This window comes from Colletotrichum jinshuiense, chromosome 5, assembly GCF_051148585.1.
Source record: "Colletotrichum jinshuiense chromosome 5, complete sequence".
NCBI lineage: Eukaryota > Fungi > Ascomycota > Sordariomycetes > Glomerellales > Glomerellaceae > Colletotrichum > Colletotrichum jinshuiense.
In genome coordinates this window covers 822,902-835,153 of record NC_139312.1, presented here as the reverse complement: position 1 = coordinate 835,153, position 12,252 = coordinate 822,902, and the positions used below count along the sequence as shown (strand labels likewise).

The 12,252-nt window shown below is 54.5% G+C and overlaps 2 protein-coding genes across 2 annotated transcripts; both read right to left on the bottom strand.

Moving 5' to 3' along the window:
- Positions 1–7,198: 7,198 nt before the first annotated feature.
- Positions 7,199–8,974, bottom strand: EsH8_V_000220 (acyl-CoA dehydrogenase/oxidase; the record flags this gene model as incomplete). Its single annotated transcript, XM_083272736.1, has 4 exons — positions 7,199–7,535; positions 7,614–7,722; positions 7,804–8,080; positions 8,156–8,974. 4 exons carry the CDS (start codon positions 8,972–8,974, stop codon positions 7,199–7,201), a joined length of 1,542 nt encoding a protein of 513 aa, XP_083125451.1.
- Positions 8,975–9,935: 961 nt separating this feature from the next.
- Positions 9,936–11,186, bottom strand: EsH8_V_000219 (uncharacterized protein; the record flags this gene model as incomplete). The annotated part of the gene is made up of 1 exon (XM_083272735.1): positions 9,936–11,186. One exon carries the CDS (start codon positions 11,184–11,186, stop codon positions 9,936–9,938), a length of 1,251 nt encoding a protein of 416 aa, XP_083125450.1.
- Positions 11,187–12,252: the final 1,066 nt, after the last annotated feature.

The window sequence follows — 12,252 nt, the reverse complement described above, 5'->3', positions numbered from 1 at the left end:
GTGCCGCCCTGGGCTGAGCCACAACACCCACAATGCCTAGACCAACTGTACTTAAGGTATTGAGACCGCACCAAACAGTACTCACGGTGTTGACAATACCCCGTCCAAGTCACGCAAAATTATTTCGGTTTGGCTGCCAGTCTCTAGCACTAGGTCTTGAAGCCATTGCAATATCGATCAAGAATCATCGGACCTTGGGCCCTGTGTTTCCCTCTCTATGGTCTACCTACATGTGTCTTGAACACTGCCTCGGAGCCATTTCCGTAGTGGAAAGAGCTTGAGTGGGGCACAGGTGATAAAACTCGATACAACATGGCCTCGACATCAATTGGTACGGCTGAATTGACCTGTAAATGATACCAGTGGGCCTATCACGGCTACTCCGAGCGGTGATACATGGCGCAAAGGCCAATCGCCAAAATTGAAGATTGTCTGGCCAGTGGGCCTTGGCCCTGAATTCCCCACGGATTGCGGTCTTCCGGCCCGGCAATGTCTTCAACGGCCGACAATCCTAGCGGATGATCGTCATGGTACGACATGGTTTGATTTGTTGACCAAGAAGCCCTGCTCGTAGACTTCCAGTCACTGCTAGTACAGCATTGCAACTGCTGTTCGCTATCAGAGTTGCTGCGATATTTCCGGTGACGCTATGCCTGCGACTTTGCTTGGCGAATGAATGCTAGATCGTCTTCAGCCACGAAGGCAATCTGATTCATTAATATTGGCTTATCATCAGGAATTCGCGGTGTCTAACGCGGCACTCCCAGCAACCAAGTAACACCAATAGCTCCGGGCATTCTATAAGAAAAAGAAGAAAAAGGAAGAAAGAAAGAAAGGGATTTTCCTGTCTCGCAACGGGCAAAAAGGGTCTGCTGTGTCCAAGCCGATCTTTTCCCGGGCTTTCGTGCCGTTTTCGCGAAGGATGGTTCTTGCGTTGAGGAAATAATCCAGCCCAACCGCGGTGCCAAGCTTCGAAAGAAACCCGCCCGCACCAGCCGACTGGCCTTTTGTTCATGACCCTGTTGTAAAGCCCGGTTGTGGAACACTTCAGAGGCTCATCTTCCGATGAATGGTAGCTGTCAAGGAAAGTCGCGGTATATTTTGATGCCACGTCTTCGCCGGGGAGCTGCCATGCGTGTAGCTCTAGCGGACAAATGCCGATTCCCACGGGCATGGCGTGTATCCCTTTGTCCCCTTCTCAGAGGCTGTGGGCTCTCCTGCATAGGGTGATGGCGGATTGTGGTTACATGCCGTTCTAGCGTCTTGGGCTGCACCTGCGGCCTTGATATGGCCAGTGACCCGGCATATTCCCCACAACAGTCGCGCGCGATGAAATGATACACAATGTATCTTCTTTTGCGGACATGCGCCGACATTGTCATACCCTTCCGTCGACCGCCTTTGCAGCTCGTTCGGGCAGGTCGCGGCTGCTGCTGCTTCATCTCTCGGGCAACGTGTCTGCCTGCAGTACTGCACTTGCACCCCGGAGACCATGAGCAACCCGATATGCTGACGTTGCGGCGGTCGACAATGAAACGCAATCGACGATACTTAGCATGGGGCAAAAGACATGGGTTTAGTGGTACAGGTACAGCACACCTTGCCCTTGCACGTTTGTTGCGTAGTGCCACCTGAGCGGGCCCAGAAAAGAATGTTCGATAGAACATGTCATGTGCTCGTCAACCAACATTTACCGCAATGCCTGGCCCAAAACGATTGAGGGGAGAAATCTGGGCTGGACAAGAACATTCATTGTTTCCAGGCGGCCGTGTTGAGACAGTGGGGGCAGGGGAGACAATGCCAGTACCAAGTGGTTGTCGGTTGATGTGGTTGGCCAGGTTCATCCGGTCTAACTTGGTTGACAAACTCGGGCGACAGGCATAACGACCACCAACCTGAAATGGAAGACTGGCCGAGATTGTGCGCGGCAGATCTATACTGACCGAAGCTGCATCTCAACGGAACGAGCCAATCTTTTGACAGGGCTCGGTTAGCATGGTGTGGCTCACTAAGTATGCGAAACCTGAGCGCGTGGAATGAAACTCTTGGGATTTGTGCGTTAATTCCTCCAGTGAGATATCGCAAATGGAGCTCCAGGCAGGAAGGAGGTTGGAAACACGGAGCCGACGACCAAGATAACTACTAACCATTGGGGTTGGAGGAGGGGACGTTTGTCGATCTGTAGGGGCCGTCCAAGCCTCGGTTCGGCCCAAACCTACTTCGAGGTATGCGGTGAGGCACTATGCAAGAAAGATCCTACTCGACAGGGCTGCTAATTAATCAATGTCTGGGGGAACTGGAGCGAGGGATGCTTTTCCTGGCCAAGGTGAGTGTCGATTTACTATTTGGGCAGGACGCGGAAAACGTCTTGACATCACCGAGTATGGATGTTTCATTCGTTTAGGGCAAAATGATGAACATCTTTAACCATTCTGCAATTTGTCTGTCTAGAAAAGAGAAAGGACCACATTGAGGCATGTGCCATCCCACCAAACGCAACACCATCAACCGGGCCGTGACCGCGGGGCAAAGTGTGCGGCCGAGACAGTCGGGGCCAACAGTACGCGGGGCCAAAAGCTCGAGTTCTCAAGCCAAATTGCATAAACACCAAGACACACATTGCACAGTGTGAACGAGCTTTTCGCCTGCCAGACTGAGATTTTTTTCTGCATGAGGGGCTGCCGCTGTGAAGGCTTGTGAGACAGACTTATCAGTGCCCACTTTGGCTGGCAGCCTGTGATGAGGGGTGCTCAGGCCAGGGAGAGATGCAAGGGACGGAAGCACAGTGGCGCAAATCAAGGATTTCGGATCCCCCCTTGTAGGGATAGGAGGGGTTTAGCCGGGGTTAGAACATCGCAGTTCACAGTGCCTGTCCCGGTCCTGGCCTGCCATTTGCCTACCTCTCGGCGATTTTAGAATCTTGCACAGGGGTACCCCACCTGCCTGCCTCGACATGCTGAATTTTCTGATTGGTATTTGGTTTTTCCCCATGGCAGAAAAACAATCAGAAAAAAATCGAAAAAAAGGAGGGGCAAAAAAACAGCAAGGGACGCTAAGAGGAGGGGAACGAGGGAGGGCAGAAAGGACGGGGAGAAAGGAAAAAAAAGGTACCACGACTAACCCGGTCCAGATCATCGACACTGAAAATTAAACTGAATTTGCAAAGTCACCTGCCTTTGAGTTTGTGTCCCTGGAGGTTTGTGAGGAGCACAAATCAGCTCGTCGTCACCCAGGCCTTCATCCACACCAACCCGCCGAGTGTTCGGGGGTCCCGTCCTATCCGCCGTATCGGAAGGTTCCTGTTGCTATTGCTGGGCAATCCTAAGCTTCAGCTGTCCCGGGTCTGCTCAACTCGATGAGATCCTTCGTCGACGTGGGCACCAGTAATGTCTATGTAATCAATGTGAACAAGACCCCCTGGAAGCTCGGGTTACTTCCCGCCACTGCATAGACAAGGCAAAGTAAGGCAACTGGCTGTTCTTTCCTGGCCCTGACCTGGACAAAACATATGTACTGTGTCATAATTGAGGTTGGAGCACAGTCTCATCTTCGGCTATTGCAAGGCGCTGAAGGTGCGCCTCGGGCAACGAGGCCGGCCCAATGCAGCTGAAGGCAGTCTAGGCCATGGCAGCCCCCCGGCCATGGCCAGGAAATGATCTGGCATGCTGGGAATCATGGTGACTGCCATGAACGAATCCGAGTGGCAAATGGGATGTGTACGCCGTCTTCTAGTGAAGTGAGCCAGCAGAGACCAGCAGCGGGATACTAGACGATGACGATGCAAAGAAACGCCTTCACGCACGCACACACAAACTCTCTCTCTCTTATCAGCCCGTACAGTCGGTACCACCTCCTACCTCAGGTACATACTTCAGCTAAGGGAATGAATTAAGCCAAGGTCGAGACTGGCTCTTCCCCTATGAGAAGCCTCTTGCCTCTTTGATTGGACACTACAGGCAGTGCGTTCGCCTGCCAGATTTTCTCGGGCTCCACAAGGCGGTCTGACATCGAAATTTACTGCTTTCTTTTTTAACCTTGACCACTCCCTGCCGCAACCACCGCCTCCCTCCCCTTCCTTCCCACAACAACCACCGCCATCGCAAACCTTGCACATTTCAACTACCCCCTCCTTTCAAGCAGAGATTTCGACTCGATTTCGCCCTTCATTCGTGAGTACAGACTCCTCGTCTCCTTTGGATCCCGTTGTCAATCGGCCGCCGTCATCGCCCCTTCCAACAAGACTCCCATTCACCTCGTGTATGTGTACCTGACGAAGGCGGCGCACACACGCACATCCATCTCCAACTTCCCCACATCACACACACGCACACACACACACATGCCACTTGCCCCTCCCCACCTCAACCACATCGCGACAAACCTCCCTTCGTCTCCCAGATTTCTCTTCCTCTCACGAAAGCTTGGCTTGATCCTCCCACAACGTCTCAAATCACCTCATCCATCGCCCTCATTCTAACGCCTCTATTCCAGTTCAGAACAGTACCTTTATACCCCGCCTTACCTACCAACCTCAATCGCAATGGACTTCCAGGGATCCGCCGCTCCTCAGGCCCGCACCTGCTTCACCTGTGAGTTTTCTTGACTTTTAAATCTCTTTATCTCACGCTTGCCTGCCTCCCGCCGCACACTCAGTCTTTTCTATTTATTTTTCACTTTGATTTCTGTGGGTGGCTTCTGGCATTCGGAACCAACGGGTACCTTATCCAGAGATCTTGTTGCCATTGGTTTACGCAATCTTCACCGCTTCCACTATGGCCCATATCTGCTTGTTATTGGTGGCAGTTTATGCAGCTTCCCTTTGGAATCTATGTTCCCGCACTCCTACACAGCTACCATTGGACTACCTGTTACTCCTTCAATTTACCCAGCCTTGGTTTCATTACCCATGTTGGCTTTCGAGGCGCTCTGCCCCGGAGTACCCGGCCCGCATAGTGGGTTTGGTAGAAAACTTGGGTCCATGAGAGATTCGATATACGTCAATAGGCAGCAGGCTGGGCAGCCCTTGCGAAACCATGTCGCATCTAGGGAAGCTCATCAGGTTCCCATGTTGGGTCGGTTCTGTCGAAAATGTGCAGGCAGAGACTACTGCAATGTCATACTGACTTTGAGCCGGTGTGCCAGTGACACCTGAATCAACCCACTTTCCCTTACCATATCGTCACTTTTTTTCATGAGCGCAAGAGTCTGACCAGAAAAATTTAGGCGGTGCTGCTGGTCACCAGGTACGACACTGAATGTGATGGCCATACCCAGCCTTCGGCATACTGACAATTCGCAGGCCCGCGAGTGCCCCAACCGTGGCGCCGCCAAGTGGTATGTTTTCTGAACCATGGTTATTAATACGCTTTATACTAACTGGTCACAGCTACAACTGCGGCAGTAAGTTTATGTATTCGCTCTGCAGCAGGCAATAAAACTAATATATCTCCGCTCTTAGACGAGGGTCACATGAGTAAGTCCACTTTGAGATAAAGCACAAATCAATTTACTGACGGTTTTAAAGGCCGTGACTGCCCCGAGGGCCCCAAGGACACCAAGTCTTGCTACCGTTGCGGCCAGTCCGGCCACATCAGCCGTGACTGCCCCCAGGGAGGCAACGTCGGTGGTGGTGCCGGTGGCCCTTCCAGCTCTGAGTGCTACAAGGTTAGTCCAACTCCCGGCTAAACTCTTGCACTAATGTGATGCTAATACGGGCTTGCAGTGCGGTGAGGTCGGTCACATTGCCCGCAACTGCCCCAAGTCTGGCGGCGGCTACGGCGGCGGCTTCGGCGGTGGCTACCAGTCTGGCGGCGGCTACGGCGGTGCCAGCCAGAAGACCTGCTACTCCTGCGGCGGCTACGGCCACATGTCTCGTGAGTACACGACCACATATCGGACCTTGAACCTTCCGCTAACATTTCACCAGGCGACTGCACCAACGGCTCCAAGTGCTACAACTGCGGCGAGAACGGCCACTTCTCCCGCGACTGCCCTAAGGAGTCGTCCGGCGGCGAGAAGATCTGCTACAAGTGCCAGCAGCCCGGCCACGTCCAGTCCCAGTGCCCCAACAACTAAGGTTGTGCTGGACTATCGGTGATGAGTTTTCTGCCTGACGGCAGATTCGGTTTCGAGACAGTTCGACGGGCTTCGAGGCCACCGTGGCTCACTTATGCGATCAACTTGGCATTGCGGATGCTTTGTACATTGGGTTTTTTCTTTCATTTTTCTTTCTTCCTTGCTCTCATGTTCTCACGGCAAACAACTCTGGGACTCGGCCTGCGGAAAAGTTTTACACGGACAACGGCATATGAATCACGGCTTTTTCTTAACGCACCATGATACACCTTTCGCATTTGGTCGTCAACCTCGGCATCTGCGGGTTTGGTCGGATCGTTTGGATGACGATTGCAGCAAGCAAAGACAGACTTGCGCTGCCTTCTCTCCGGGAATGAGAGAGAGAGATGGGCAGAGCGGGGGGCCTTTTGGGCCAGAAAGCATTCGACTCTGATAGAGATTTGGGTCGGCCTTGAGCGGTCGGGAAAGGACTCTCAATGCGACTTAGACAGTGTGGGCCGTTCTAGGCGGTCATTGCTGTCGTCAGGGCAGGGAATGGAAAGTTTGCGTCGTACGACTCTGTGCCAGCATGAATTTGTGCCGTGATGTTGTCTACTGTTTCCCTTGTGTAATCTTGCGGTTTGTTGGTGAATCCTCTATGCCACCACATGCGCCTTTGTAAGCCACCTGAAACTCGGCACGTGTGTGTGCCATACGCAACCTGTGAAGTTTCTCTGTTGTTAGGTTCAGATCGAGAGTTTTAATGCGTGTAAGAGGGCTTGCAGAATTGGGTTGCCCCTCCCTGAAGGAGCAAGAGAGGCATACACCTTGAAACATCCACCTACGTCGCCAGTTTTGCGCAGCTTCTCTGACCCGTATCTGAATTTTTTTAGACACGGAACGTTGGGAAGAAACCCGGAAGGCCATGATATGTGTACAACGGAATAAACCTGGAGTCCTGTATTGCCTTTGATTTTTGATTATTTGTCCAACACTCGCCGTTGCTGTATTGTTCTCTGCGGTATAACATCTAGGAGAACTTTGCAGTATACACCGCACACATAAATCTCCAGTTCCTGAACTCCCTTTCTCCTTCCTTTGATACCCCGCTTCCCCCTGGCGAATCGAACAGACAAGTCGTCGTTTATAACCTCGACTTGGGCATGAACTTCATGGCCTGCCTGACGCCCAGGTCGCCCAGCACCTCCTCGGCGCCGCCGAGGATGGCGTCGAACTTGTAGGTGCGGTTGAACATCTCGATGACGCGGCCCATGCCCGTCCGGGTGAGACCGCGGCCGCCCCAGATCTGCACGGCCTCGTCGGCGATCTCGTGGGCCGCGCGGGTGGCGCTCATCTTGAGCAGGCCGATGGGTCCGCCAAGGTGCTTGGCCTGCTCCTTGTAGGGCATCTGGTTCATCTGGTAGGTGATGCTCTCGAGCCAGGACTGGTTGGCTTCGGTGAGGGCGATCATTTTGGCGAGCCTGCAAGGTGTAAGTATTGGTAAGCCGTGCCGAAGGTCTTGTTGAGGAGGCGGGGAGCTGATGGGGTTGGAATCTTACTTTTGACGGATGACCGGCTGCTCGATCAGTTTCTTACCGAAGACGAGGCGCTGGTTCGCCCAGAGGAGGGACTCCTCGACGATGGTCCTGCATTGGCGGATCGTGGCGCCTTGAGGTTACAGTCAGCTCTCTTCCCCTTTTCAACGCTGCGTATTCCTTTTCTCCACCCTCTCTGGGTAAAGACACTTACAAGCCATGGTCCACCGCTCGTGGTTGAAGTTGCTAAGGATGACGTGGATACCCTTGTTCTCCTCGCCTAGCAAGTTCTCAACAGGAACTTTAACGTTGTCAAAGGTAATGTAAGTCGTTCCTGCAGCAGGAGAGTAGGACGTCTTGATGGCCTTTGTCTCAACGCCCTCGCCGCGCTCAATGAGAAGCACGCTAAGGCCCTTGCCTGTATTCACCCCCGTGACAAAATAATCACTGAATACGCCGTTGGTAATCCATTTCTTGGTGCCCTTAACTACCTATATAATACACATCAGTCAGAGACAGAGAGGACGACAAGGGACAGAGTATGACAAGCGACAAGGCGTACTCACATAGTGCTTTCCATCAGGCGTCTTCTCAGCCGTCGTCCTTAAGCCGGCGACGTCACTTCCCGCAAACGCCTCGGTGATGGCCAGGCAAATCTTCTTCTGGCCGCTAAACACCTCGTCCGCGATACGCTTCCTCAGGGCCGGAGAGTTGGCAAAGTTGAGGACGACGGGAAGGCCAATCGTCATGCCCGCCAGCATGCCATCCTGGAAGCCGCGGCAGTTGGTGCGCGCCATCTCCTGGCTGAGGATGAGGTCGTGGAAGTAGTCAAACTCCTCGCCCTTGACGGCGCCGCCCAGGAGCTCGACGCCGTGCATGTGCTTCCCGGGGCCGAGGCGCATGTGGAGCACGCCGGCCTTGGACATCTGGTCGATGAGTTCCTGGGGGATGTGCTCCCCCGTCTCTTCGCACTCCATGGCCACGGGGGTGATGTACTTGTCGGTGAACTCGCGGATGGCGCGCTGGAGGGAGCGGTGCGAGGCGTTGTAGTAGGGTGACTTGAACTGCGGGGTGAGCCAGGTGGGCTCGGCGTAGGGGACTGGGGAGAGCTCGCCGGGCTTGGTCACGACGACCTGGGGGGTCTCACCGGCGACGGTGCCGATGACGAGGGTCTTGTCGTACTTTGTCAGGACCTCCTGGCGGTGGAGGTTGTAGAACTCGGTCGTGGCGTCGCGGCCGGCGACCTGGCGGAGGACGGACTCGCCGCCTGGGTGGGCGTCGAGGAAGTCTGTGAGGTCGTAGACCTTGGAGTCGATTATGCACCACACAGAGTCGTCGGTGTTGTTCTTTGCGACTTCGTCGCGGGAGAAGGTCTTCGCGGCCATGATAGCGGTTTGATTGCTGCGTCGCCGTTGTTTTGTTGTTTGGGGCTTGAATCAAGGAAATAGAGGGAATGACGGCAAGAGACGGTTGTTTGGATCTGGATTGGGCTGCCGAATCGTCTACAGAAGATAGGACAATGGGTGGTGATAGCTCTCAGTTTAAAGTTGAAGTTGGCACGTCGTGGGGTCAGGAGGACAAAGTACGGAAGCTGTGGTCGACTGAGTCGAGGGCGCCTGTCGGTTGACGTCGGTCTGGGGGACGGCGGCAGCCAGCCATGTCTGGAAAGCTGTGCCGTGAACCTCGGCATGTGTGGAGTGTGGAGGAGCGCTTCGGGGGGACTTGCTGATATTCGGAGGAGACGTGATTGGTCGAAGGGAGGCTGGGGAATGAGACGGCGTCCGGGGATGACACCAGACTGGTCCGGGGTGGTAGCAGAGGCAGTAAAAGGACAGCCCGGGATTGTTGATTAATCACTACGCAACTGACGATAAACAAGAGATGATGGCTTAATTGTTTGAAAGGACAATTGCAATACAGAGATCCGACGAAGAAGCTGCCCTGAGTCGATGGTTGCTGCGTCTGAAAAGACCGAGATTCTGACGGGTTGATGGGGGACCCCCTGTCGACTGTCCCCCACAGAGTATGATTTACCCCGCAGAGGGGCCGTCTCTCCCCCATAAGTTGTATCCATTCTGAGGCTGGCGGTCCCTTTTCAGTAGTCGTCTTGCTCAATTTGGTCGCCGGGCTCCTCTATGGTCATTGCAGCGTCCAGGGATGCCCGAGCTTCGATCGGCTGGTGGAACTCGAGCTGGACTCAACGCTTGACCTCGAGTGCCCGCTAATAACACTGGACTTGCGCGGAGAGAACGAACATGTGTGATTAGTTGGGAAAACGGTGGCATATGGATAGCTGCGTCTGAAGACGGCTTCTTCCGCCAAATCGGAACCATTCCCGTTGCTACCCTATCCTAAAACGTCCGTCCAAGCCGGTTTGTATGTTTGACTCGGATCATGCGCAAAGTTGAACATGGCCACCGCAACTGCAAGATGGGCCCCTGCCCATAGAGGCAAAATGACGTTCGCAGGTTTAGGGATCCCATGGGGGCCGCTCGTTGTGACATGCATCCGTGCCCAGCGCGAGATTTCAAGGCTCCAAAGGACCAGCCCAATCCTCCAAGCCCAGTTCTTGCGCGTCCCATTCCCGTGGAAGTCGATGACATTATTTTCCCCGACGACCGCCATATTACTGCACTTCGCTCCAGTTGAGACCACAAAGGCCGACAGCCATAGAACATTGTAGACCCCGAAGAACGCATCAAAGAAGACTTGCGACTTGGTTCGCTGCTTCTTATAGGAACGGATGCCGCAAAAAACCCCTGAAGCTATACCGCCAAGAAAGGCCATTCCGATCACAATTAACATGACCACGCGGAAGTGCTTGATGTATGCTCCTGTAATAGTGCTCACTACAAACCACATGAGAAGTAGATGGGAGGCGACTATGGCCATGGGCTGTCTCGATGCCGCACGGCTCTCCTGAAGCTGGTCCTCGGGAGCCGCCTCGGGAGCCGCCTCGACCTTGAGCAGCGGAAGGCGGATGGGAAAGCGAGCTTTAGATCCGAGGATGGCTTCAGCCAGCCCGGTGACATGATTCTGTTCCTCTATGGAGTCGGCCATCCACAGGAGGCTCAGAATCACCTCGTCGCAAAGGAAACTACCGAGGTATATGGCTGCGAGGACTTGTATCCAGATGATACCCTGACATGCATACAACTTGGTTGCCTGCAAAACAGGGCCTAGGACGAAGGCGACGATACGAATCAGCGTGTTGCGCTGCAGGCTGGCCACATCGCTGTGTGCAGAGTCAGTAGTATCATTGCCGTATTTGTGCGGGGCAACGACGAGAGCCCATTCGGGGCCGCGGCGGAGGCTAACGCAGCTGAGGGCCTCGAAGATGTTGATGATGCAAAAGACAGGTGACCACTTTAAGCATAACCCCCAGTCGGAGGGGAACCCGCAAATCCGGCCCGAGGGTTGGGTTGCGGTGTTGAGGGCAACGGCGATGAGGGCCCAAAATGCGGATTGCCAAGAAAGCTGATTCTCGGACGTGTCTGGCGGCGACGGTGTGGTTTGGACGGCCTGACGGTCTTCCTGCGAGTGTCCGGCAGCGACTAGCGCCACGAGGGCGAGGGCGAGCGAAGATCGCGGGGCCATGGCGACCGTGGAGATGAGGCTCTGGCAGGTGATAGCAAGGAGAAGGGCAGGAATTGAGGCGCCATGATCGGCGAGCCTCAGCTCATGGGTCGTGGTGTTCGTGCAGGACGCATACCGTAGGCGCGTCAGCAAGGCCCAGCTAGGCTGGAACGGGGCGTGTCAGCGTGGAGCCCCGCTCCTTTCGGAGAACAACTGCGGCGGGAGGGTGTTGGAGGGCGGGAGCTTGAGGGTATCGTCGGCTCCTCATATCTGCAGTTTGGGTGTTTCTCCATGGGCCGTCCTTCGAGTCAGTCAGTGGTATCGTGACAGAGTGGGTATAATAACGTGTCAGTACACAGACGGAAGGGAAGGGAACAGCATGAAAGAGCGGAGAGAGCTGGATGGAGATTAAGGTGGAGGAATGACGCCCATGGTGGAGAAGAAACGGTGAATTGGCAATTGCCCCTCCTCTTCCACACTCTTCGCATCCGATTCTTGTCAGGTCCACCGTCACAGCACAACTTTCATTATCCCGATCCCGTAACCTGCCCCTAGACCCGGACGCCCGTTTCTCAACCAAAAATTTCAGAGCAGCCGCAGTTGTTCGCGGAAGCAAACCAACTTTCACATCCAGCCGGACTTCTGTCCTTCCTGGGCGTTCCCGTCCATTCCCTTCGTTATCCCGGATGATATCGAGGCTTAGCGCGCTCGCAGCCTCCCCCGCCCGCTCATCACGTTTTGGACTGTAAGTTTTGCGAGTGATGCTCGCCTTCTCTCCTTCTCTCCGTCTCTCTCTCCCTCTCTCCCTCGTGTTCTTCCTCTCCCTCTCCTCCCCCTCTCCCTCTGCCTCGCCATTTTCCCGCTGCATAACACACATGAACCTGCCGTGCACCGTCCGCCCAATGAGCTGTCGAGCAACGACCGACCCCGCGAGCAGAGCGATGTAGAACGGGGCGAGAACGAACCTTTTGTTTCCCGCCTGCCATCGTCTCGACCAAGGTCATGCGAGGTAGCACAAATGCATAGGACAGGAGCACGACAGTGCCAGCCGTCCAACTATTTATTGGCTGGGCCATGCCGCCGATTC